General features: G+C 44.1%; 1 protein-coding gene across 2 annotated transcripts in view; it reads right to left on the bottom strand.

The window, feature by feature from the left end:
* Window positions 1–26,691, bottom strand: part of LOC139594747 (glypican-5-like) — a 381,452-nt gene that overhangs the window by 274,505 nt on the left and 80,256 nt on the right. For both annotated transcript variants that reach the window (XM_071437119.1, XM_071437118.1), the window contains exon 3: window positions 17,719–18,413. In XM_071437119.1, the coding sequence (XP_071293220.1) occupies window positions 17,719–18,413 (695 nt within the window). The remainder of the gene's footprint in view (window positions 1–17,718; window positions 18,414–26,691) is intronic.

Here is a 26,691-nt window from a genome sequence, read left to right on the forward strand (position 1 = left end):
TTTGTTACTTTTACTCAAAAAGATTTGAGCGTTTCCAAAAGCTATAAGTGGCATAAGCACTTCTTCAGAGAGGTACTTCTCCTCAGAGGTATAATCTTACCCTTTTCAACGGGGGCCTTTTAGAAGAATTTATTTGTGAGAGGATAATCTTGTGCAGTTTGAACTTTCTCACCAAGCTGCCTGCTCATTGCTATGCTGGGTGGGAGGTGAGGCTGCTTGCAATGCCAGCCATGTCTATCGAATCAGAACTAACCTTTTGTTCCACTCATTTTCTCTGCAACTTTCTGCCACCAGCAGCCACCTCAAAAAAAAAAAAAATACTTTTGAAGCCTTGGTGTCTTTTAGGTAATTCACTTCCAATCTGGTCCAAAATAAGGAAGTTTGGTGGTTTTGTGGAAAGCCAATCAGGACTTTTTGCAGAACACAGGAATGTGTGGCCTTAACTTTGTCACCTCCACTTTGTGAATGCTCATCAATGCAAAAATAAAGGGAATGTCATCTCATAGTGTAACACCAACTGATACCAGGGTCCAAAAAGAAAGACCAGAAGACTGATTTCCATTAGTTATCAATGCCATCAGAATAGCAAGATTCTGACAGCAAATCAGTTTCAGAAAGAAGAAAGACCCTAATAAGTCAGCACTGGTGATACACAGAAACACAACTAAGGAGAGCAAAGAAAGATTGATGACTACAGTAGTCACTTCACTTTACAGAAAAGCAATATTCTTAAGGAATAAGTACCTGTAACTTACACCACACACACAAAAAATATTAGTGCTTGCTCACTAAACATCATAAATGCCTATAAAACCATAAAACACATGCACAAGTACCCTGCAATCCAAAAAACCAACCCACAGTCTCTGAAGGAAAAGCACACAAAACCAGCATATAAAATTAGAAAACCTTATTAAGCAGACACTGGGGATGTATCAAGAATGCAGCTTTATCACAATCTTAAACCAAAGAAAAAGCACATGATAAAATTGTGTTTATGGTTTCTCTTTTCATTCAATGCTGTGTATTACATTTCCAAAGTATCAAAAAATCATCTTGGTAAAATCATGTACTGTAGGAGCAGCACTGGGGAATCTGGTAAAGAAGAAAAAATTCTTTGTTAGCCAAGCCACAAAGCATCTACAGAGGCTAATTGATCATGAAAATGCCAGGATGGCTGACAGCTGAGTGACACAGCAGCACTGGGCTCGCTCCCTTCCCCTTGCAGAGGAGCCCCTTTGATTCCATGGCTGCTCCTCCTGGGCAGCCCAGCTCCTGTGCACAGGGCTGCAAGCAGCAGCCTCAGGAACAGGGGACAGGCTGGGCACAGAGCCCTCAAAGGGACAGGCTGGGCACAAAACCCTCACAGGGACAGGCTGGGCACAAGACCCTCACAGGGACAGGCTGAGCACAGAGCACTCACAGGAATTCACAGGGACAGGCTGGGCACAGGGCACTCACAGGGACAGGCTGAGCACAGAGCCCTCACAGGGCACTCACAGGGACAGGCTGGGCACAGAGCCCTTATAGAGAATTCACAGGGACAGGCTGGGCACAGAGCCCTCACAGGGACAGGCTGGGCCCTGAGCCCTCACAGGGCCCTCACAGGGACAGGCTGGGCACAGAGCCCTCACAGGGATTCACAGGGATAGGCTGGGCACAGAGCCCTCACAGGGCACTCATAGGGACAGGCTGGGCACAGAGCCCTCACAGGGCACTCACAGGGACAGGATGGGCACAGAGCCCTCACAGGGATTCACAGGGACAGGCTGGGCACAGAGCCCTCACAGGGACAGGCTGGGCACAGAGCACTCACAGGGACTCACAGGGACAGGCTGGGCACAAAACCCTCACAGGGGGCTCAAAGGGACAGGCTGGGCACAGAGCCCTCACAGGGACAGGCTGGGCACAGAGCCCTCACAGGGACTCACAGGGACAGGCTGGGCACAGAGCACTCACAGGGCACTCACAGGGACAGGCTGGGCACAAAACACTCACAGGGCACACACAGGGAGGGACAGGCTGGGCACAGAGCCCTCACAGGACACTCACAGGGACAGACTGGGCACAGAGCACTCACAGGGACAGCCTGGGCACAGAGCCCTCACAGGGATTCAGAGGGACAGGCTGGGCACAGAGCACTCACAGGGACAGACTGGGCACAGAGCCCTCACAGGGATTCACAGGGACAGGATGGGCACAGAGCCCTCACAGGGACAGGCTGGGCACAGAGCCCTCACAGGGCACTCACAGGGACAGGCTGGGCACAGAGCCCTCACAGGGATTCACAGGGACAGGCTGGGCACAGAGCCCTCACAGGGCACTCACAGGGACAGGCTGGGCACAGAGCCCTCACAGGGATTCACAGGGACAGGCTGGGCACAGAGCCCTCACAGGAACAGACTGGGCACAGAGCCCTCACAGGGATTCACAGGGACAGGCTGGGCACAGAGCACTCACAGGGCATTCACAGGGACAGGCTGGGCACAGAGCCCTCACAGGGCACTCACAGGAACAGGCTGGGCACAGAGCCCTCACAGGGATTCACAGGGACAGGCTGGGCACAGAGCACTCACAGGGCATTCACAGGGACAGGCTGGGCACAAAACCCTCACAAGGGCACTCACAGGGACAGGCTGGGCACAGAGCCCTCACAGGGCACTCACAGGGACAGGCTGGACACAGAGCCCTCACAGGGACAGGCTGGGCACAGAGCCCTCACAGGGCACTCACAGGGACAGGCTGGGCACAGAGCCCTCACAGGGCACTCACAAGGACAGGCTGGGCACAGAGCCCTCACAGGGACTCACAGGGACAGGCTGGGCACAGAGCCCTCACAGGGCACTCACAGGGACAGGCTGGGCACAGAGCCCTCACAGGGGATTCACTGCAGGCTGGGAACTCCCTTTCCACCCCTTTTCCTTCCTCTCCCCCAAGGGAGATCAGGGAGCTCTGCAGCTCTGCCCAGCCCGTGCAAGCAGCAGGCTCTGGCAGCACCATCTGACACTGCCCAGGAGCCCATTCCCAGGAAGCCCAGTGCTGTCACCTGGAGCTGCCATCTCACCTGGGGCTGCCATCTCACCTGGGAGCCGCCATCTCACCTATTTCCCGTGGGAGCTGCCATCTCACCTGGGGCTGCCATCTCACCTGGGAGCTGCCATCTCACCTGGGAGCTGCCATCCCACCTATTTCCCCTGGGAGCTGCCATCCCAGCTGGGCATGGAGGAGCAGCCCTGGCTGGGGCACAGCTGAGTGAGGAGCCCCAGTCCTGCTGCAGATGCAGGGTCAGGGAGTGGCAGTTCAGCCTTTTCAGCTGCCACTCCATCTCCTGCTCACTTGAAAATGAAACCTGGGCTTAAGTGCTTTATGGGACTGGGGCCAGACTGCTCAGTTTCCTCCAGAACTGTGTTTTTATATCCATAATGTTAGCTCAATCCTTCTGCCAAGGAAACCTCTTTTCCCAGAGTTTTGTTTATTTTTCAGGATTGAGCTCAGAGAGGGCTGGGGTTAACCTCAAGCACAGTGGCCTGATTGCCATATATGTTGAAGACACTTTCTACTGAAAAGGCAGCTCTATGAAGTATGCTCAGTTTATTAGTCCCTGACTCTGCAAGGGACAAGCAAAGCAGAACAGGGATAAGTGAAAGTGGGGCTCCCCCATGCAATCTGTGAAACAACAGACAGTATGTAGATGAAAAAGTAAATTAAATAATGCCAAGTCCAAGTAACACAGCATTGGATTGTTTATGCTTTCAGTACCTAATTTTTCTCTGTGTATTTTAAAAATCTAAAACTCTAAGATGAAAGAGAAAGGGAAACAAGGGAGTACTTGGAAAAAGATTTCAGAAGAAAACACTTGAGCAAAACCACTCAAATCACTCAAAAAGAGAGATTATTTTCCTAATCATGACCAATGTGTTGCTGAGAAACGACCCTAAAATAACCCTAAACTTTTATACCCAAAGATAATCAGCCTCAAAAACCAAAGCAAGAGATAGTTTGGGTTCAGGAACTTTGTGGGAAATTCATGTCTGTAACACCTTCCCCAGGTGGCAGCAATGGCTGGAGAGGCTCAGGTGGGGAACAGAACAGGACTGAGCTCAGTGCCACAAACCCTGCAAGGCCACACAGCTTTGAAGGCTATGAAATCCAAGCAGATGTTAAAATATTTGTTTCCTTTCTACTGTTTGAGTAAGTGCACTCCCTTAGAGAAATTCTCATCAAAAAATTAAGAAATGTGTGAAAAAAATAGAGCAAAAATGGAAAAGAATTTATGGCCTTATGGCTCGGCTCAAGAAAATTTAGATGCTCCAAAGCAAAAATGGTCATGAGGTCTTTGGCAGCAAACCAGTGAGGCACAGAATTTCTTGTTCTGTCCCCAACCTTTCACAAAGCATTTTACAAACAGTGTGCACAGGGAAAACTGGAAGCACTCAGACCTTGCAATGACAAGATAATATTTTAAGTCTCACTCACCCATTAGTGCACAAAGTAATGATGGGACAAAAACAACTTCTTTGGAGTCTGATGTCAAAAAATGGTATTTATACTACAGAATACTGTAAAGAAGTGATGAAACATTTTCATGGGTTCAGATGCACAGGGGAGGAACATGAAAAGACTTTTTAAAGTGTATTATGTCTTATGAATTGTAAATCCTGGGTCACTACATGTAGTCTCAAAATAGAACCATGGACTGGTTAGACATTTTCACAGTTAAATATAATGAACAAGCCATTCTTTTTTTCCTGTCAGATCATGATAAATGTCACTTCAACTAATCATCATGAAGAATTAAGCTCATATCAAAATTCAGAGTCTACCAGTGGAGCAGCTCAAATCCTGCAAGAAGCTGACTTCATCATTCCATCAGGGATGAAGCCCCACAGCTGAGGGTGTATCCTGGGCAAGCTTAGACAAAGAGAAGTACAGATTATATATACTTAATGATTAAAGCTTGCAGAGTAATGCATCACATACCTCACAAAAAGCCCAACAAAACACAAAGTGCCTTTTTTTGTAAAACCCACAGGACCAATTAAAGGGAGAGGAGTGAGAGAAACTGAACAGAAGCCCTGAAGATGTGCTGCTGTGTGGGTGTGAAAGGGGGTGTGTGTCACTCACACACTCCTGTCCCTCCCCAGGAATCAGCAGCAGGGAAGGAAACACCTGAGAGGGTCAGGCTGAGTGCTCTGCAGAACCCACACACAGATCAGTCCAGCCAAGCCCCCTCCAGCACAGGCAAATATGGCTAAAAGCAGCTTGAAATGGTAGGATTGGTCAATGGCAGGATTAGTCAAGCAGGACAGTCTAAGAGGAAGACAGATGATGTTGAGAGGTCCTCACCAGCATTCCAGAGTCTTCAAATACTGGGGGGTGGGGGTGTCCATAATTGTTTTTCCAGCTCTTTTCCATGTCTTTTGTCTCAATTTCTTACATTCCTTTCCCACTGCATTGCCTCCATATTCTTCTACATCTCTTTCTCCTGGATTAGCTCTTTTTTCTTTCCACACACACAAGATTCTCCCAAAACCACTGCCTGTCTCATTCTAACTATGAATAGTGTAACTTTCCTCTGTTACCTCAAATCATTGTTTCAGTTCTTCCTGTGTGCCTCTCTTCCCTTCTGCCAGTGTCCAGCAGTTCAGAACATAAATGACAAAGTCCTGTCACAAATGAAGGCTTTCCCAGACATGATGTCCAATTCCTGAGAATTTGCCTAGTTTAACTTCTTCCTGCAATCTTCTGTTCCCTAAAAGATGTGTTCCTTGAGTCTGAGCTTTCTCTCCAAATTCTCATCTGCGTCACACTCACTCACTAGAAAAAAAAAAAGGGGAAACAATCTAATTACAATATAGAGAACATATTAGGAATGAGAACCAAGGGTAAACTTCATACACCAAGCCCAGCACTGAGTCAAAACAGTCTTACAAAGTGAAGATCTTAACAGAAAGTATTGACAAAGAAACAAAACAGGGGACAAAGCATGGACATCTCTCTTAAAAGAGCCAACAGACCATTCAAACTCTCTCTATATATATAAAAAAATAAATAAGTATTTATATATATAGATAGATAGATCTATATAGGTGTGCATATATATATATATATATATTTGTGCACATCTCTGAGTACTCCCACTGTGATCCCATGGGAGCAAACAAGGATCCCTCTGTAAGGGCACAGTGATGGGCAGAAATGCCCAAATCTCCTCTTCCACCTGCCCCTCAATCCTCCTCCTGTACATCCAATTTCCTGCTGCTCCTGCCAGTCCAGCACACCAGGGCTCTGTGCTCATCCTTCAGACTGCATTCCTGATCCACCCCAGCTCCAGAGAACAGAGCACAGACCTGAATGCTTGAAACAATCTGGAAATTACTGTATTTTCTTCTCTTTCCCCTATCCTCCAATCCTTATTAATATTTCCAGTAGTAAATGCCGTCTAGCGAGCTCTGCAACAAGGAGGCCCATCTCTGGGAAAATGAGGATTCAGGTGTTGCCATAGCTCATGAGCTATGGGTCTGTAATAAAAGCAACACAATTTGATTCCAGAGGATTAAAACTGTTTGATCTCCCAGAAAACAAGTACAGGAGAAAGTGCAGAGCAGAGCAGGTTTGCAAAGAAACAGAGATCAGAGGCACCAATATACACCTCAGGTAAGGAAACAGAGGCTCTCAGTACTGTAAAAATCAGCTTTGGAAGTTGTGTCAGTGACTGCCAGTAACTCAGGTGTAACACAGCTGTCAGAATGTTCAGGCTCTGTCCTGACTTGGAAAATCAGGTGTTTTATAACATCTCCAGTTAATGACAGAGAATCCAACACATGCTTGATGTCACAGAAAAATGTGTGTATCTTTCTATATAAATGGCAAATGTTGCTGTGAGCAGAGTCCCTTTGAGCTGATCAGGGCAGACACTGGCTCCACTTGGCCCAATGGCTGCAGAAAACATCTGTCTGCTACAGAAAAGACATTTGTGCAGCCTTAGAAAGGCCACATCTCTCTCTAGGCTTCAAGTTTTTAAAAGGAAATGCAGGTCTTCCCTAACTGCAGGTACAAGAAATCCAGTAGCTACCATTTATAGCTCCATTTCCCCTTACATAACCCTGTGCCCTATAAACTGTGCCCACTTCTCTGGTTTATATAGACATGGGTGGACTGGAGGAAAACTCAGTGAAGGTTTTGTATAGATGGACTAGAAGAATAAAAAAAAAAAAAAAAAAGTAAAGCTTCACTATAATTAATAAAGCCTAGAGAAACACAATAAAATCATCAGGGCCTTTCAGCTCATCTGGCACAGAAGGGCACACACCCCATGAGCCACCAGGCTCCTGTTTCCAAGCTGTGCCCCAGGTTCATTAGCACAGCTGGGAAGCATTACAGCATTTCTCCTGTAACACCAAATGCTGGTATTGTGGTCATTTTTCCTCAATTTTTCCAATTAATGTTAACCTAACTGAATGATTTACTGGGAAACAGGAGAGGAAAAGGAAAGCTGGTGCTCAGCTGGATGAATATGTCATTTTTCCCAGTGTACAAGACAGAGCTCTTCACAAGAGCCAGCCTCTTTTGGGGCAGAAGGTGACAACAGAGCCAGGTGGCTTCTCACTGCAATCTCATGGCCCATCTAGTGCCAGCAGGCTGAAGCCCTGAACTCAAGACAAATGGAAAAACTGAACATGATCTCCAGGCTCCTGGAAGTGCCTTCAGGGAAGATGTGACAGCTGAGGACCTCCTCACTCTCCACCTTGCCTTGGACAACCCAAAGGTGCTGTCCCTGTGTCTCCAGAGGAGGCAGCCAGCACTGGTAATATCAAATATTGACAGGGAAGAACACATTTTTATTCTCTTTCACACACTAATGTCCACGGCTCCACTTGTATTTCAGTCTTCTAGTCCATCTATACAAAGCCTTCACTGAGTTTTTCCCCAGTCCACCTATGTCTGCATAAACCAGAGAAGTGGGCACAGCTTATATAAAGGAAAATGGAATTATAAATGGTAGTTATTGGACTTCTTGTACCTGCATTTAGAGAAGACCTGCATTCCTTTTAAAAACTTGAAGCCTAGAGAGACATGTGGCCTTTCTAAGGCTGCACCAAAACCTACTTAGGATCAAAAATAAAAATGAAAGGAATTCAAAGTAAAGACAGAAGAATTATCACACAACTTCAGCTGGAGATTGAACAGACAATGCCCCAAGCTGTTTGTAAAAGAACTTGAAGCACTAAGATTGTTTGGCACTGCAGCCCCTAAAAGGTGAGCAGGGAATGAAACAAAGACCTACAAGTTAACAGATTAGCCCCCAAATGCCTCTTTGATAAAAACAGGACTGCAAGTTATTGATAGAAAATGCAGTGCTAGAAGTTACTTTATAGTTCAGTTTTTATATTCAACAAAATGTAACACTGTTCAAGGTACAGTTTAGATGGCTGGTGTGTGTTTGGGGTTTTTGGTCATTTTTCCCCCAAAATCTCAACTATGCTAAATGCAAAATCAATGAAAAGCTTTCTGAACTATCTTCAAAATGAAATTAATCTGGGAAAATTTATTGTTTGAATTGGCAAATCCCCTGCTGGCAACCAAACGGTTAAAGAAAAAATAAGGGGAAAAAAGCCTTAAAAGACTCAGGAGAATTAGCTGTTGCTAAAACAATTTTATGGTCCTTTCCACTCCAGTGGAGGTAGTTTGTATGGCTGACTGGAATCTATTCAATGCTGTCAAACATCTAACACTCCCATAGCCAGACGCCTCACAATGAATAACAAGCAGCCTCGCTGCCAATATGCTCGAGCTGCATTTTTTACCAGGGACTGGACCCCAACCCAGCAACACTCCAACTTCATTGTTCCATGCCTTGTTAATTTATAAGACCAAAAATTACCCACAACAAACAGAAGTGCCAAAATTCTAAAGCGTTGCAGCTACAAACCCCATCATATTTAACAAACCACAATACAGAAAGTCGGGTTCGTAAAAAGAACCTGCACATCTAATTTCTCTTTTGTAGTTTAAATTGATTTCATAATAGAAAATAACACTCAGTTTCAGCAGATGACTTCCATAATCTGGGGAGGCTCACAGTAAGTGCACAGAATAAAAAAGAAAGAAGTAGAACAATGAATGAAGTGTACACAACTCTCGTTGAAACACTAAGCACATCATCTGTCATCCTGAGTATCATCATTTCCATAAATATTATCCCACCCATTGATTGCCTTGCTCAGTGCTGTGCTTCAAGCAGAATCCTGGACTCTTACCATATTTACATCCTTCATCTTTCAGCTCTAATAATGCTGAAGTGCTGACACCAGCCTCTCATTGCAGGGAAGATAGAGAGTGCTCAGTGACAGCCCTGGCTCTGGGAAATTACAGCTCTGCTCTCCTGGCAGCTTTATGATTATGGCTCTGACAGGCCTTGTGTTCTGGAGCTCATCTCCTGCCCTGGGCACATCCTCATCTGCTGCAGCACCAAGCTAAAGTCAAACAGGACACACACATTTCCATGGAGGTGTCACTGAGCATTTTCAGCTTTGGGGGAAAACCAGCACCATTCTCACCATGTTTCAAACAGCTGATGACTCTGGGATTTACTTTTAATTATACTTGCTGCTAGAGTTCCCAGCATCTAATTCTCTAGGAACCCATAAGGTGGTGCTGAAAAATTCCAGAGCCTGGCTTTGTAAAACAAAGTGAAGCAAAGCAGCTGTTTTGAGAAAAAGTGGCCATATCATGCAAACAGCCCTGAGAAAAACTAAACTCGAGTCCACAGCAGAACTCATGAGCTCATTCTTATTGAATAAAAATTGCTGCTGCACTTTCAGAGCTGAGCTGATCACCCACATGAAAAAGACACAGCTTTGAAGGAGTGAAGAAAAGCAGGGGGCTCTGAGTGTCAGTGTGTGCACAAGTGCTTGTGGGTGCTTGTGCTGGTGCTGACAGCACTGAACATCCCAGAGGGACAGGCTGGGCTGCCCTGCAATGTTCAGGGACATTGCTCCATCAGCCATGCACTTTTAAGGATGCATTTAGAAGCAGCATCAATGAGGTATCATTGTTTTTAAGCCTAAAGAAAACAACAAGGAAGTAATAAAATGTAAAGTTCAGGGATTACCACCACTGAATTATTTTACCTAAATACAGGTAGTATCCTTAATAAAAAGTGGGGGTTTTTTAAATTCATTTTTACAGCACTAGAATTTTTTTTAATTTAATTTTTAATTTTTTTAATTTTAATTTTTAAAATTCATTTTTACAGCACTAGAATTTTTTAATTTAATTTTTAATTTTTTTAATTTTAATTTTTAAAAATTCATTTTTACAGCACTAGGCCTCTTGCTCTGAAAGCAGGGTACTATTTCTTTCTATTCATCATAAACCTGCTGTCCTTACTCTCTACATCTGGCCCTACAGCATTCATTAGCACATGCACTGGAGAAGAACTACCCAAATTATGCACAATTTCACCTGGTTTGAAGCAGCATGCATACACATCTCCAGAAAACACTCACCTAACAGCATTTCTGGGACCCCACAAACTCACACAAATAAATACCTGACACATTTTCAACAAACGCTTTGGCACACGTGTCAAACAAGTGTACCTTGGTTGTAAACAGGAAAAATTGTCACAAAAACACAAATAGTCCCAAAATCTTAACCACAAATGACGAATCACAGATAAAGCTGGTCTCAGACCAAAAGCAGGTAAAAAGCTACATCCATCAATTCCACTGATATCAATGTTTAACATAAGCCTTTCAGGTCACATACTCACACAAAATCCAGGATTTAGGGAATGAAAAGTGGAACCTGAGTACTGCTCCAGCAGGCAGAAAAGAGCTTTTTATCTTACTACAGACTAATGAGTCATTAATAGTGTGGTTAAGCACTATCAGCAAGTCAGCAGCCAGTGGGGAGGCAAGCTGGGCCTTGTGAAGGGAGAGACACATCCATGCAAATGCATCATCACTCCTGCAAAAGCAACTGAAAGCTGCACAATTTCTGTCAAATCCAATTCTTAGCTACATGTTTAGTCAAACAAATGACAGCTGGATAACACCCAGCAAATATTCTCAGAACTAACACAATTGTAATTACATGGTGTTTCTTTATTCCTGCTCCACTCGATAACAGACTTTTGGAAATATGTATTTCAATTTAACCTACTCCCCTTTGACATAAATACTTAATTTCAAGCAGTTCCATTGCTACAGATGAGAGGATCCTTACCACCAGGAAATCAGGCTACTCTGTGGCATCCAACACCTGCATGGAAGAGAACTGTCATTACCCAACAGGGGCCAGAAAGCTCCTTGTATCCCCCCAGGGAGCTGTTCAAGGCTACATGAGCTCTAATTCTGCAGAGGACTTCTGTAACAGATGGAAATAAGGCAAATGCATTAAACAATTTAGATTATTATTTCCAGAAATACTTCTACAGGACTCAAGTGTCAAAATGCTTTTAAATCAAGCAAATTGCACGTGGCAAGACTTACAAAGCTGCCTGCAAGAATTAGATGCTTACACTCCATGAAATTCAGTTGATTCCAGGGATATAGCTCCACTGCTGCTTTTTAAAAATTCACCCATGACTGACCATAACATGAGAGCAGTATCTTAATGAGTATAAAGCCCAAGAGAAATAAACCAAAAATTTAATGCAGACTTATTTCTGCATGTGTACAGCACGGTGAAAGCCATCCTCTTCCCTTTCCCACAGAAAAAGGTCATTGCAAGGTGTGCCCTCAGGGCAATTCCCCTGCTTTCTACAAGGTCTCCTCCTGCCCCAGCATTCACAAAGGATTTGAACCTGATGTACATTCACAGAACCTGGGTTCATGAGAACCAGATATGAAAGCACTGCAAGAAGTGCTGCTAAATCAGACAGGGCTGCTTGGAGATCTTTAACAGAAACCTCAGCACAGCTGAGGGCTCCTCCAGTTTCTGTTTTCAGAGGAGGTTTCCTGCTAAGTGCTCAGAAAAAGCAAAATGTCATTTAAAATAACATAACTTTCCCTGTCCTTTTTTATAGTTGTTTTCTGCAATCTAACCACAAGGAATTGAATATACTGCTTTAACCTCTGCTAAGTACAGTTTTTATACTTATTGACAGCTGGTGTTGATCATTTGAATTGGAAAACTTGCAGGAAGGAAGCACCTGAGTTCAGCCCTGAGTGTTCTCCAAAGCCTCCAGGAGTGTTTTATGATACCATTCAATGTCATTAATCAAGTAGTTCATTACTGGCTGGCAGAAACTCTTTGTTGCTGTGAACTCACTCAGCACAAAGTTATTTTGTTCATAGTACTGCCACTTCCTTTTCAAATTTGTAAGGTTACTGTGCATCAGCCTCCTGCTGCTGCAAATTTGGCACTCTTTTCTCTAAGCTTTTCTTACCCTAAAGGTGACCATTTAACAGATCTTGGGTCTTTTATTTTTTATTTCTGCATTCCTCATAATTTAAGACACCTGAGTTACTTTCTGTAAGCCTTCCAGACACTGCTGAATTTTTACCAGAAAATTTATAGTAAGATTTTATATTTGTTTTCCCCAAAGACCCCTTCCCCTGTAAGTTCTGGCTCAAGGCCACTGCAGTAACACAGGCATTCCAGGATACCCCAAGTATGTTTTTCCACTGGCAGATGCCCCCTTCTGTCCTTAAACTGAATCTAGAAGAAATCTATACAGTTTGCTTGTTCAGTGCAAAGGTCCCATGTGCAGCTTCTCAGCAGGGATCATCTGTTTTGGTTAAATGCAACATTTAAACCCACTGATGGGAGGAGATTGATCAACCAGCCACCAAGAACAACCATCTATCTACGTGTATTTTCTGTTTGCTCTTTTTTTTTTTTTTTTTCACTCCCCTGAGCTCTAATTTGCTCTTAATTCTGTGTAATTTGCCTGCCAGGTCCCAGTGACACCCCCAGCTGCAAAGGGCCACAGCACAAGTGGCTGGACAGGCATGGAAAGCCCAGCTCCTTTGTCTAGATTTTCTTTGTCAGCAAGGACAGCAGACCTTGCTAGAAGCTTTTTTCACCTTCTCATGCCTTTCTTGCATTTCTTCTAAACCACATGAACTTTTAAGAAACAACACTCAAATGATCTGCCAAAAATAGGCATCAGAGAGTCTCCTTCATTACAACCTGAAACCAGACCCTTTAAAATACAAATGGTATTTAATGATCTTTTCTCAATATTATCCATCTTTCTCCTCGATGTCATAGAAAGGTTGTCACTGATTTTGATCCAGTTTTGATCACAATCACTATTTCTGTGCTTCCTGACACTCATGTAATTCCATGCATCTTGCATCTTAAACATCCCTTTCTCTATTTTTCCTGCCTCAATCTGCTCCTCTTCCCAAAGTTTATTCTTCTATCACTTTTTTATATCACTGTTATCCCATTAATTGGTGAGTTGTCTCCAAGAAATTAACTGCCTTGAGGCACATCTTTCTGCTTTCTCCTAGTGCTTAATCTCTGCTCATATCTTGGTTTTATAATCCCTATCAAGCCTTTTATTAGCTTTTGCTTTTATTACTCCTAAAATCACAAAACACAATATGCTGGACTTTGCTCTTGCCTAACAGTTATCCATCCTAAAACCAGCAGGTCTGTGGCTTTTTACATTCTCCTCATTTAATGTTTTCTCAGCCATTATAACATTAGCAACAACATAAATACTTGAGCTCCTTGCAGCAAGAACACAGAGAAGTACCAGATGTGCCTTCCCACATTCCAAATATTCTGCTAGTACACATCCTTTTGCATTTCCCAGCCCTTTGCATTCCCAGCACAGGCAAAGGGATTCTGATCCAGACACAGGAAAGGGGAACCTCTGGAGCCATGAACTGGCAAAGGAAATCTGAAGGAAAGGGAATGGGAATGGAAATGAAAGGAAATCTAAAGGAAATCTGTGCCTGGGCAGGGCAGCAACTCCTGAGTGCCCCCTGGTCCAGCAGGAAAGCCATCCCACAGATCAGGGGTGCCTGGCAGAAGCAGCAGTGCCACTGTGGGGCAGGAGGCCAAGCCTCACTGGAGGCCCAAAGGGAAGCACTGAGAGCTGGAGGGACTGGTGAGATTCCAGCCATTGTGATCCAGCAGAAATCCTCACTCTGTTTCCACCAGCCACCCCATCCACTCGTGCTGGAGTGGGACTGCAGCTCCCTGCTGGGAACAGCTCAGTGGGATGTGCTCCAGGGGCGTGGGCACTGTTTGTTACCCCACCTGCCTCAAAGTGCCAGCACCACAGGCACTTCAGAACTGCCTCTCCTCCTCCTCCTCCTCTCTTGATTTCAGCTGAGAGCAGTTTACTTTCCCTCTGAACCAAAAACAAAATTAACATCAGCAATGATGTGTAAGTACAGAGCTTGTACAGCAATACAGAAACTGAACACATGAAAAAAGGAGACCAGCTTTAAAACATAAAGGCAGAAAAAGAAATGAACAAAGAGGAAGATGCTAAGGAAGGCTAAGGCAAGCTGGTGTGTGTGGCTGGCACCACGAGGCAGCCAGGGCTCCTAGCAGGGGAAGGACAATGAGATTGAGCAGATGAGAGCAATGCTGCTGATTGCTGGTGCTGCAGAGCCGGGCTGGCCTGCATTAGGCTCAGTGAGCTGGATGCAAGCCAGCATCATTGAACAAATGGCATGGCACATCCCCAGGAATCTGAGGAGACATTACCAATATCTTAAAGGTGACCTCTCACACTTGCTATCCCAGCAAATCAGGCAATTCTCTTGGCTGTAATGGACAAGATCAGCAGAGGCCACTTTCCTGAAGTTATGCACGCCTCATACAAATAGGATTTTTAGTTTTAGATTTAATATCAATTGACTGCACCTCATTTGAGCAAAGTATCCTAAGTGCTTTATTGGTTTATTTCAGCCCTTCCCCATTTTAAAGAAAACATAATCTAACTTTCCATTATTCATTATCATCCAGGCAGGCAACAAGAGAAAAAAAGAATCCTAATTTTTAGCCATATTGTCTATTAAAAATGTAAAATGTTTTCTAAAAGGGCAAGCACATTAATTAAGGCTGCCTCGGGATAAATGAAGATTACTAGGAGTGCTCTGCTTTCCTGGATGAGTTTTCCATTATAATCAAATGAAACCAATTACTGCCTTTGTAATGGAAACTACCTAAGCTGAACATTTCCACTTTTGCAGAAGCTGGGGAGTACAGTGAGCAAGCAAAAAAAGGTCCCCAAACACTTGGGAAAGAAAAAGAGAATGTAACTTTGCTGGGGAAAACAAAGAATCCTGTAAGTAAAACCAACAGTAAAACACTGGGTGCACATCAAATGGCCCCAGTGTAATTGAGAATCCCAGGCTGGATTCCCAGAAGCCATCTCCAGCAGCAAATCCTGAACCTGAGCACTGAACTCCTTTCTGCTTCTTCAGAGGAGAAAACAAAGCCTAATTAGGCTCAATTTTCTAAATAATGGCTATCCTCTGTAACTAATCAGGAAAATTTTGAACCAGTATCAGATGAATGCTTGTTCAAATAGTGAAACATGCTCTGTCTTCTAAACACCATCTTACTCTGCAGGCACCTGAAAGGATTGAGGGTAACAAACACTGAGGCACAGCTCTTATCTTCAAACATCCTTTGCCATCCTACTGAGCAGCCCCTAGAACAACACACAACAGCACCTTCTTCTGCACATGGAGGCTCTGCCAGTGACAGAAAGCACAGATAGCTTCAGGGAAAAAAGAATTAATGGAATTTCAAACACAACAGCATTTTCTGAGCTTATTCCAAATGGAAGAAGGCAAATGTTTAAAGGTATTGCTAGGGAACTAAGAAGGCCCCAAATAAAATTATTTGAATAATCTTTAAAGAGAGTCTGGAGCCTGAAAGAGACTTGAGAGAGAATGCTACTTCCAAATCACCTAAAAGCAATACACTCATTGAGTTCACCCATGATTATCCAATATTCACCTGGACCATGAATTTTACCCCCAGTAAGCTAAGGAAGAGCATGTTAATTATGAGGCTGATAAAGGCAGAGTTGTGTTTTAGCATTCTGTCCATGAAATCAGCAATGAAGCTCTACAGTGATTTTAGAGGTGTCCATCTATAGTCAGATAAAACCAATATACAGTAACGGTGTACTTTGATTTCTGGTTCCCTTTTAGACAACTTCTGAGTGAAAATAGGGGCAGAGGCAGGAACTTTGGACACAACATGTTCTAGGTTTAACACTTCTCCATGGGGAACATTGTGACACCACCCAACTTTAGCACAATGCAGATCTGCAGCACATGCAGGCTCCAGTGCCCACTATCCTACCCAAGAATCTGGAAAAATGTCATAAAGGTTTTCCATGTTAATCTCTAAATGTCAGATAAATTAGCAAGTTTGCCATTCATGAAAAGGAAAGGAAAACTGAGGCAATACGAACTGAGTTTTAACTAAAATACAAAGTGAAATTCTATCAGATTACAGCAAGTGGTTGGGGTTTTTTATAATTTATGTGTTATAACTGACTCTAGGTATGGCTCTGTCAGGTGTTCTACAGTGAGGGGAGCTGCAATATTAGAGATTTTGGAAGGTTGCAAACATAGAAGCATTTTTCTCCTATTAAAAAAACCTTCCTTTGTTTAGAAGAGACTCTGCCACAGCTTCTTTCTGTGGAATCTCTGGACTACCTTCTCTCTTACATGATGTGGTGACCAAAGTTCTACACAGAAATTACGTATTTGAATTTGTGCATTTCCATCTGTGCTCTCTCCAAGAATTCCTTTACTTTAAAGACAGGCAGATCTACCTGCATTTTTTAGATTAGTCTTTATACCCTACTTAAGGCCACACTGCTACATTTTTACCACTGACAGTTCTGTTAACTTCATACAGACATAGTCAGCTGCATCATCTTCATTTCAGTAATTTCTAGCCTAATCTCCAACACCTTGAGAGAACACCTGCCAGTCATATGCTGCTATTATTTATGTGACAGTTCTACCATCCTAGTTCTTTCCCCTTAATCTACACCACTCACAAAGCTGTTTCCAATTCAAGTGCATTTTTATCTTTTACTTTTGTAAATGCTGCCAAATAAGTCTGAATGTTTTCATGCTCTTTTCCCAACTTCTGTATGATAGATGTGCCCATTACCTGTACTACCTTCCTGATGTCTCAGTCAACACAAAAGTAAAGGGACTGTAAAATTGTGAAAGTCAATTCTTTTGCCTTTATTTAAAAGCTCACTTTTCTAGGCCCTTATACCAAATCCTGTGGGATGGTCTCACATGCTACAATTCCATGCCAGGATAACCTGATTGATATCCAGTATCAATTTTTGTTTAGAAAACAAAATTGTGAAAATCAATTCTTTTGTCTTTATTTTAAAGCTCACTTTTCTAGGCCCTTATACCAAATCCTGTGGGATGGTCTCACATGCTACAATTCCATGCCAGGATAACACCTGATTGATATCCAGTATCAATTTTTGTTTAGAAAACTGTGCAGACAAGGCAGAGCTCTGCTTTACTGGGTTCCTTCTAAAGAAACAAATCCCCCCAACCCTTTCATTTCAAAGCAGACTCTACAGAACCCCACCATAATTCTGTGTAAAGTCTGCATGGACTATTAGACACACATCTAGCTAAAGTCTAAAAACTGCTGCAAAGACAACACCAACTTGTTTAAATGTTTATCCACAGAAGGAGGAAATTGATAAATGGCAATGACAGATTACAAGGGAGCACTTACTGTGGCAGAGAGCTGTGGTCCATTGAGCTGTGCATGCAGGATGGCCTCGTTGATGGAGCTCCAGATCCCCGCCAGGGCCGTTTCCAGCTCGTGCGAGGCAGCCATTTCATTAGTGAGATATTCCAGCGTGGAGATGAACTCCCTCCACTGAGCATCCAGCTCTGCCACGCTGGCCAGGCAGCCCCTCATGACATTGAGGCAGTAGCCCACGCAGGGCCTGATGAGGGTGAGCCCCTGGCAGTGCGGGCAGTACTGCATCTTCACCAGGGCCCGGCTGCACTCCTTGCTCAGAGCCGCGTGCTCCGTGCTGTTGATCACCTCGATGCCCAGGCTCAGCGCCTGGCTCAGCATCCTGCTGGCCCAAAGGGATTTTGACAGCTCTGTAACCATGTTTTTAGAGTAGTGTCCAAAGGGATTGATGTCTTGCCTTGTAAGGCGCAGACACTCCGTGTAGTCCTCTGACAGATCTGTAATTCCTGGGTTTATGAGCCGGCTGTACACCAGAGGAAAGAGACTGTCAAAGAACCGCAGAACTGCACTTTCCACGGTGGTCTCTGCACCCAGAATGTAGAGAGAGATGTCTGTAAAAAGCTCCTTAACGGGCTCTGCTGCTTCTTTTGCCATAGGTCTGTACGCTGTCTCAAACAGGGAACTCGTGCGGTTCTCAGCAAAGCGAAGCAAAGACTCAAAGGCCTCTAAAAAGGGGGCAGGGGAGAGAAAGAACAAGAGGTTAATGGCAGGCACCTGAAATCTCAGTCACAGGACTAACCCTGAACAGGAACACCAATAGTTACATGGAATCTGAAATATCAATGCAATAATATGAATACAGCTTTCAGCAGTAATGTGATTAAAAGGACCCTGTGTGTAATGAAGGCAACACTTAACAATTGGTTTTCTTAAAAAAAAGATGACTGTTCTCACTAGCCAGACCCTGATCCACCAAAGACTCACACAGATTCCAGGCCAGGGCTGGAGCACAGTCCAGGGCTGTGTAAGGTGGTTTTTAGAACTCACACTGCATTTGGGCAGTTCAGATGGGTACACTTCCAAAGCATCCCTCAGCTCAATTGTGAGGCAACTGAATATACACAGAAGCTGAAGGTTTTGTTTCATAATTCTTGAGTAAGTGGTTGACAGACAGTTCTTGCAAAGTACAACTCCAAAATGAAGGAAAAGAATATTGCTGTGTGAATAAATTCTCTCCCCATAACATTGGCCACATCTGGACACCAGCCAGTGGTTGGGGAGGACTTGACATCATGTCCACTATGACCCAAAACCAAAGTGAAATAAACAAATCAGGAAAACATTATCTCCTTTAATTACACCATTTCTGAGTGGCCTAAGAAAAAATAATATTTAAGGAGTTCCACAGTTAACACATTTCAAGGGGCACATGGCAAGTATTATATACCCAAACCACTGACTGGGGTGCTAGAATTCATGGACAGGGCAAGGAAGGGATCAGTTTTCCAGATTATTTTTAATGACACAGAAGACAGTAATCCACACCATTCCCACTGCTTTCTTTGGAAGCTCTCCAACAAAAAGCCTCTGCCATAAATCATCCTTGCACTCCTCTGGGTGGCAAGCAGCTCCAGGCCAGGCAGATCTGTCACTCCACTGAGGCCTGGCCAGATAATGGGGCTTGTCTAATCCTCCTCTCCACTCATGGCAACGTGGCTGTGTGATTCCCTGCTCTGCAGCACAGCCCCAAATCACCCAGAGATCAGCCCCACAAAGAGCAGAAACAATGCACAGCTGCAGATTAGCACAGCCTGGCAAGGTGCTGCAGCAAAGCCTGCACACTGTGCCATCCCTGGGACAGCTCCTGGCAGCTGACTCCTGCTATGATTGCATTGCAATCCCTTTTAGCACAGAGTGTGCTTTAACTACACTGATAACAGCACATCTCACTGCACAGCCATCAGCAGCATTGTGCACACACGTGCTGCGAAAAATCCCTTCAGCACTCGCACTGGGATTACAGCAGCTAATAGTTTGGAAGGGTTTATAAAATCCTAGAAATTAAGGAAGCAGATATACTCCAGTTGAAAAAGATGACAGTACACTCTTGGCAGGGAAACACCTTGCCAAGTTTCAGACTGAAGCAGAGCTGACAACAATTCTGAAAATTGGATCCAGGATCGGAATCTTGACACAACCTAAACTGTGGTTTGTTGTGTGCTATTGTATGTCACAGATCTCTTTTATGGAAAATCCTTTCCTTAGGAGTTTTCCTCCTGAGAAGCTGAGAGGCCTCAGGAACAAAATGTAACCAATGGTTATCTGCTGCTGTGGAATGCAACAGGGGCATCTGGGATTGGGCTCATGGGGTTGTTTCTAATTAATGGCCAATCACAGTCAGCTGGCTCAGACTCTCTGTTTCAGACACAAACCTTTGTTATCATTCCTTCTTTTTCTATTCTTAGCCAGCCTTCTGATGAAATCCTTTCTTCTATTCTTTTAGTATAGTTTTAATATAATATATATCATAAAATAATAAATCAGCCTTCTGAAAAATGGAGTCAGATCCTCATCTCTTCCCTCATCCTCAGACCCCTGTGAACACCCTCACAACTGCACACTGTTAAAAGGGGTTTTTACATCACCTCTATATGTTCATTTCTAAAGGAAACCAAAACATTGTTATCATACTAAAAACTCAATAGAAATATCACAAAACATAAAAACAGGTGTTTAAGTTTCCTCCCTATGCATGGTCCCTTACAGATATTCAGCTTATTATTAAATTATGGGAGCAGGGACTGCTGTCTACAATGCCACCAATCTCACACTCTTCCTTTATCTTCCATGTCCATAAAGGCACAACTGCAGGCATCACTCTCCTTACCTGAAAACTAAATAAAATTCATTTATCAATGTGCTAGTGTCATTATTTTCCCAAGAAAATAAAAGCCTCAGTGAAACATACAGGCAAACCATCCATTGGCAGCATACATCCCAAAAAAAGAGATTTCAGCAGATTCCTGGGATACGAAGTTGCAGGCTAGAAACCATGTAGTATTTTATTTTCAAACCTCTTAACTGTGAAAATTCTGCATTCTATTAAATAAAATTCTGCATTATTCTGAGAAAAGCGTGAAATCATGATATATAATAATGACATTTATTTTTCATGGCCTAAGGGAAAAACTGTGATAACAAATAGCTTCATTCCTCCTGCAAGAAGAGCCCTCATACCAAAAACATGGCACAAAAATACTGCTTGGGATTATAGATATGCTGCAAACCCCTGTTTGCTTCCTCCCATCATTGCTTCCTTATAACCACTAGTCAGACACGAAACGTGGCTTGTGCCTGAGGGTAATTACATTTCAGAAGGAAATATGCAGGTCCTTTTCCATTTTTAAGGCATTAAGAGGTGTTTGAGACAATCAAATTACTGTTCCTAGGCCTTCAAACCAGAAATTATTTAAAGGGGCTTCATGCAGTCAAATTTGGCAACAATGGACAGCTTGAGTTGTGGCTGTATAGGGCAGGAGCTGCTGAGGTGATTAATAATCTGCTTTTTAGGGCTCTTTGTGTGGTACTTTGTACAAAGTTTCTAAACTCCAAGGAAGGTTCACCACAATCTGTAAGACCAGCTTCTCATCTATGCTGCCAAATACAGCAAACTTCAGACAGTTATGAAATCACAAAAAGCTGAATTCTATGCCTAAAGATACACTGGGAGAATTATTTGATCATCTTTCACTGTTGATGATCAACAGTGAAAGCCTTTGGCTTCAACACAACCCTACCCAGCAGCATGGAATATATTGCAAATATATCAATTCTGAACAGCAATAAGCCTTAACTGAAATAATCCAACACTTGATGAAAATATCAAATTTAGAAGCTTTTTGTCTTTCACTTGTATTAAAACAAATAGGAAGGTGGAGAGCAAGGTTTCTTCCCATGCTGCTGAAAAATCCCTTTTTGATTTAAGACTACAGGAAAAGTGAAATGACAATTAGTTTTGAATTTTGAATGCCCACACTGGCAACCACTTAATGAAAGTCTGGCAGCATCACCTTCCATGGGGAGAATTTTGTTCAAACCGTGTCCTCATGGATGACAGTCATCACCTCTTTGCCTGGAAGGTTGTGCAAGATCTCCAACAGAAAGGGGCTCAGTTTGGTATTAATTCCTCAGAGGTAATGCAATTAATACGTGTAATTAATGCAGATATGCTTGCACCTTACTGCCCTGCAAGAATTAGTCACAGAACAATTGCAAGTGGGACACATTGAAGAATCATTGAGCCCCTGGAATACCCCTGTTTTTGTAATAAAAAAGAAATCGGGAAAATGGAGACTTTTACATGATTTACAGCAGATAAATGCTGTAATGGCAACAATGGGAGCTTTACAACCAGGCCTTCCTACACCCACAATGATTCCACAGGAATGGCAAATAGTTTTCATTGATTTGAAAGATTGTTTCTTCACTATTCCATTGGCTGAGCAAGACCAAGAAAAATTTGCTTTTACAGTGCCTTCCACAAATCATGCTGAACCCCAATAAAAGATATCAATGGAGGGTATTCCCCCAAGGCATGAAAAATTTGCTGTTTGTCAATGGTTTGTGGCACAGGTCTTGTCAAAAGTCACTTGACTCCAGCACTGATGAGCCTGGACACTCCAGCACAGCTGCTCAAACACAGCTCAGCCCTGCAAGTTCCCATCTGTCCTGCTGGGGTCATGGAATGAGCTGTGGGGACAAGCCCAGCCCTGACAAGATCCACGCTGGGTTTGCTGCTCCCATGGCAGCACTGACCCTGCCGGGCCACGCAGCATCCCCTGTGCTGGGCTCCAGCTGCTGCCAGCCCTCAATGCACCCAAACTGGATGATGCTCAGCCTGACACTCTGTCCTGCCTTGGCTATGTGATGCTTTATCCCCAATTGTCCCTTCTGTTTATGCTGAATAAGAAGTTTTGCACCTTTAGGATGTTAAAACTGTGTATTTTATGATTGGCTTTTCACAAATATTCAAATGAATATTAGATGTGCTGTGTTAGAAAGTAATGCTGTATTACTTCTCTTAAGTACTGCGTTAAATATAGTTTTAGGTTATAAAAAATGTTAAAATAGAAACTATGCTATGTAGGATACTTTTTTTAAAGAAAGGACTCACAGTGAGATAGCAGCCACAGGACACCTGAATCTTTCAGAGAAAGAGAATTAATTGCTCCCTTATCAGAAGAAATGAACTTCTTCCTATCTTGATGGCACCATCAGGATTCAGAGGAAGAAGTTGACAATGACCAGACAGAATCCTGTGTTTGAATGGAATTTATGCATCATGGATGAGCTGGATGAACATGCAACAGGCTGTTGTTTTTAAGGGTTAATCCTCTGTTAATGTGGGTCCTTTTTCGGGCTTGTGCTGCCCAGAAAAGGTACCCAGACATCCGTAACTCCTTCTTTCTATTGTCCTAATTCATATTGTCCAAATTACTATTACTCTAATTGTATTACTCTTTTTATAACCATTTTATTACTATCAAACTTTTAAAATTTTAAAAACAAGTGATTGGCATTTTTCACAAGGACTTGTTCCAGAGAGTGAAGGGGGGAGAGAAGCAGCAGTTTGTTTTCTGCACTCACTCCTCCACATTCCTGCTCCTGGACTGTGCTGTCTGTGCATGGACAGACAGCAGGACAGAGCTCTCCTTTGCTTTAGTTAGTTTTAGCTTGCTGAGGCAAAGAAGTTCCCTGGACTGTGGGTTTTTCCTTTTTCTTTGGAGCTGTTCAGACCTGCTCTGGACTGAACACCAGCAGAGCACAGGCAGCTCCACCTGTGGCCACCGGGCTGGGCCTGGCCTGTGACATTTCCAGCACTGAGGGACTGACCAGAGACTGAGTGAGCTGAGCTGCAACCTGGGGAGGGACTTCCTCAGTTTGTCATCTCTTTTGGAGCAACAAGGGGTTTTATTGTTTAATGTTGTTTAGGTTTTATTGTTTAATAAACAGGTCTTTTCCACTTTTCTCCAAGGAGGTATTTTCTCCCAAACTGGTGGGGGGAGAGGCCAACTGAATCTTCTTTTCTGGAGGGGCCCCTTTGGGGGTTCTCTCCAAAATTTGCCCTGAACCAGGACACACAGACACATGAAGTGTAGAACAGAACTCCCCAACTAGTTAAAGTAAGAAAGGGGAATGTTTATTGACAGCACTGGGCACAAAGGGAATAATTTCCCAAAAGCATGTGCAAAACATCATAGGCACCGGCTCTCTATTTATCTAAAAAGTCTTACATACCTATATAATCACCCAAAATGCCTAATACATATTCATTACCTAACCCCACCTATCCCTGCTTTGTATTAAAATGTATTTAAATGAGTCCAAAGTTCCTTTTACGCCTGTGCAATATCCTGATTGAATTGGGGTGGTGGGTTTGAAATGGGTCGGTGGGTTCTGGAATGGGACAGTGGGTTCTGGAATGGGTCAGTGGGTTCTGGAATGGATTGGTGGGTTCTGGAATGGGACAGTGGGTTCTGGAATGGGTGGGTGGGTTCTGGAATGGGTGGATGGGTTCTGGAATGGGACAGTGGGTTCTGAAATGGGTGGATGGGTTCTGGAATGGGACAGTGGGTTCTGGAATGGGTCAGTGGGTTCTGGAATGGGTCGGTGGGTTCTGGAATGGGTCAGTGGGTTCTGGAATGGACAGTGGGTTCTGGAATGGGACAGTGGGTTCTGGAATGGGTCAGTGGGTTCTGCAATGGGTCAGTGGGTTCTGGAATGGGTGGATGGGTTCTGGAATGGGTGGATGGGTTCTGGAATGGGACACTGGGTTCTGGAATGGGACACTGGGTTCTGGAATGGGTGGATGGGTTCTGGAATGGGACAGTGGGTTCTGGAATGGGTGGATGGTTTCTGGAATGGGACAGTGGGTTCTGGAATGGGTGGATGGGTTCTGGAATGGGACAGTGGGTTCTGGAATGGGTGGATGGGTTCTGGAATGGGACAGTGGGTTCTGGAATGGACAGTGGGTTCTGGAATGGATCGGTGGGTTCTGGAATGGACAGTGGGTTCTGGAATGGGTCAGCGGGTTCTGAAATGGACAGTGGGTTCTGGAATGGGTGGATGGGTTCTGGAATGGGTGGATGGGTTCTGGAATGGGATGGCTAGGCTCTGGAATGGGTGGATGGGTTCTGGAATGGGTGGATGGGTTCTGGAATGGGACACTGGGTTCTGGAATGGACAGTGGGTTCTGGAATGGGTCGATAGGTTCTGGAATGGGTCTGCTGAGGCCAGAGTGATCCTTTCCTTTTGCCTTGTTGGCAGGCTTTGGACCCCTTGGCTCTAGCCCAAGTTTCGGGGCCCAGGTGCAGCCACGGTCCTCTTCCCTTTTACAATTAAATCTCCATCCCATCCTGCTTTTTTATACACATAAAGACAGGCAGGTGATATATAACCCTAGCCTTAACTACTTTATCTGCTAATAATTTACTATCCCTTATTATTTCTACTCTTCTTGCTTTACTCTTAATTGTTTCTATCCCCCCTACTAAATCTAGCTAAATTTTTTAACTCTTTCAGTTTCTTTAAACCCTTGATTCACACACAGATGGACAAACATTGCTGTGCAGGCACAGCAATAGTGCTTGTTGATCCCAAGCATGGCACAGCTTGGTTTGGAGCAAGACAGAAAACACACCCACCCTGACACAGAGCACACTTCCCTTCTCCTCAGCCAGCAGCTACACCTCAAATTTCTCCTGCAATGAGAAGCACAAAAATTCCTGACTTATCTCACACCAGCTTCTGCACTGTAACACCACTGACTTCTTCAGTGGGATTTAATGCTGGTTTAAATCCACTGCAGGTCACAAAATGCTGCAAGGATGGAAGTGTTTCTGCTGAAGAATAGTGCTACAGGGAGAAACAAATGCAGGAGGAATGTGTCAATGTGCTCAGTGCTGGTGTACCAGCATTCTCCAAATACCTCCTCCATTTGCCCACCACCTGGGGATCTATCTGGGGAAAACCAGGTAGGTGTTAAGTTTCTCATGTCACATAAACACCACATTCACCAACTTGCATGACTTCCTTTCAGCAGGAATAGCTGCTTGAGTTTTTAACTGCTGTCACCTCTGTTTTAGTCTAATCAAGTGCAACAGCTCTCCAAGTTTGTGCCCACCTCTCCTCCTGCACCCTCATCCTCCAGACAAGAACCAAAGATGCAGAAGTGCCACATATCTATTTGCCACTCCTTCTGCCACAAAAATCCTCCTGGGTGTGTTTATTTTTTGTCAGGCTCTGAGACAAGCAGCAACACAAGCTCAAGGAAAGATGTGAGCAGAGGATCCAGGGAAGTGCTCAGAGCTGGTGTCAGAGCCTGCACTCAGGGCTGCCCTCATCTCATGAGCCCTGGATTCCTTACAGAGCATGGAAGGCAGCAGGTGTGGTCTCAGGAACACACACAGATAGGAGCTTTCCAAGAAAATCTGGACTGACATATGATAGCCATGCTTAGAGCAGGTTCTTTTGCTTTCCTCACTCCTGCAAGACTTCCACAAACTATTGAGATCCTTATTCTGTAAGCAGCTGTGAGGCTCAGATGGAGAGCATTAGGCAAGGTTAAGCAATGTCCACCTTGCTGGCTTATGATTTACCCCAAACCTACATTCTTTTCTCTCCAGAGATCTAGCACAGAAATATTAGCATGGAAACAGTTTCACCAAAACAAAGGCAACCTAAACACCAGACACCTCTGCCCACAGAGGATTATTTCTGCCCCAGAGTAGCTGAGGCTTAGATATTAATGCCTGAACCCAGAGTCCTCACACTCCCTGCAAACCACAACAGGCCTGTGTGAAAGGGAAGCCACTGCCACCAGACCCTGTGTGCCACTCCAAGCTGGCACCTTGCCCACAGAACTGCCCAGCTAAGGCCACCCTGCCAAAGCAGCAGCTCTCCAGGGAATCTGTGACTCCTGCACTCTGCAGTAACTCACTGCCT

This window comes from Agelaius tricolor, unplaced genomic scaffold (genome assembly GCF_023055355.1).
Source record: "Agelaius tricolor isolate 1412-34295 unplaced genomic scaffold, bAgeTri1.0.p SCAF_12, whole genome shotgun sequence".
In the NCBI taxonomy this organism is placed as follows: domain Eukaryota; kingdom Metazoa; phylum Chordata; class Aves; order Passeriformes; family Icteridae; genus Agelaius; species Agelaius tricolor.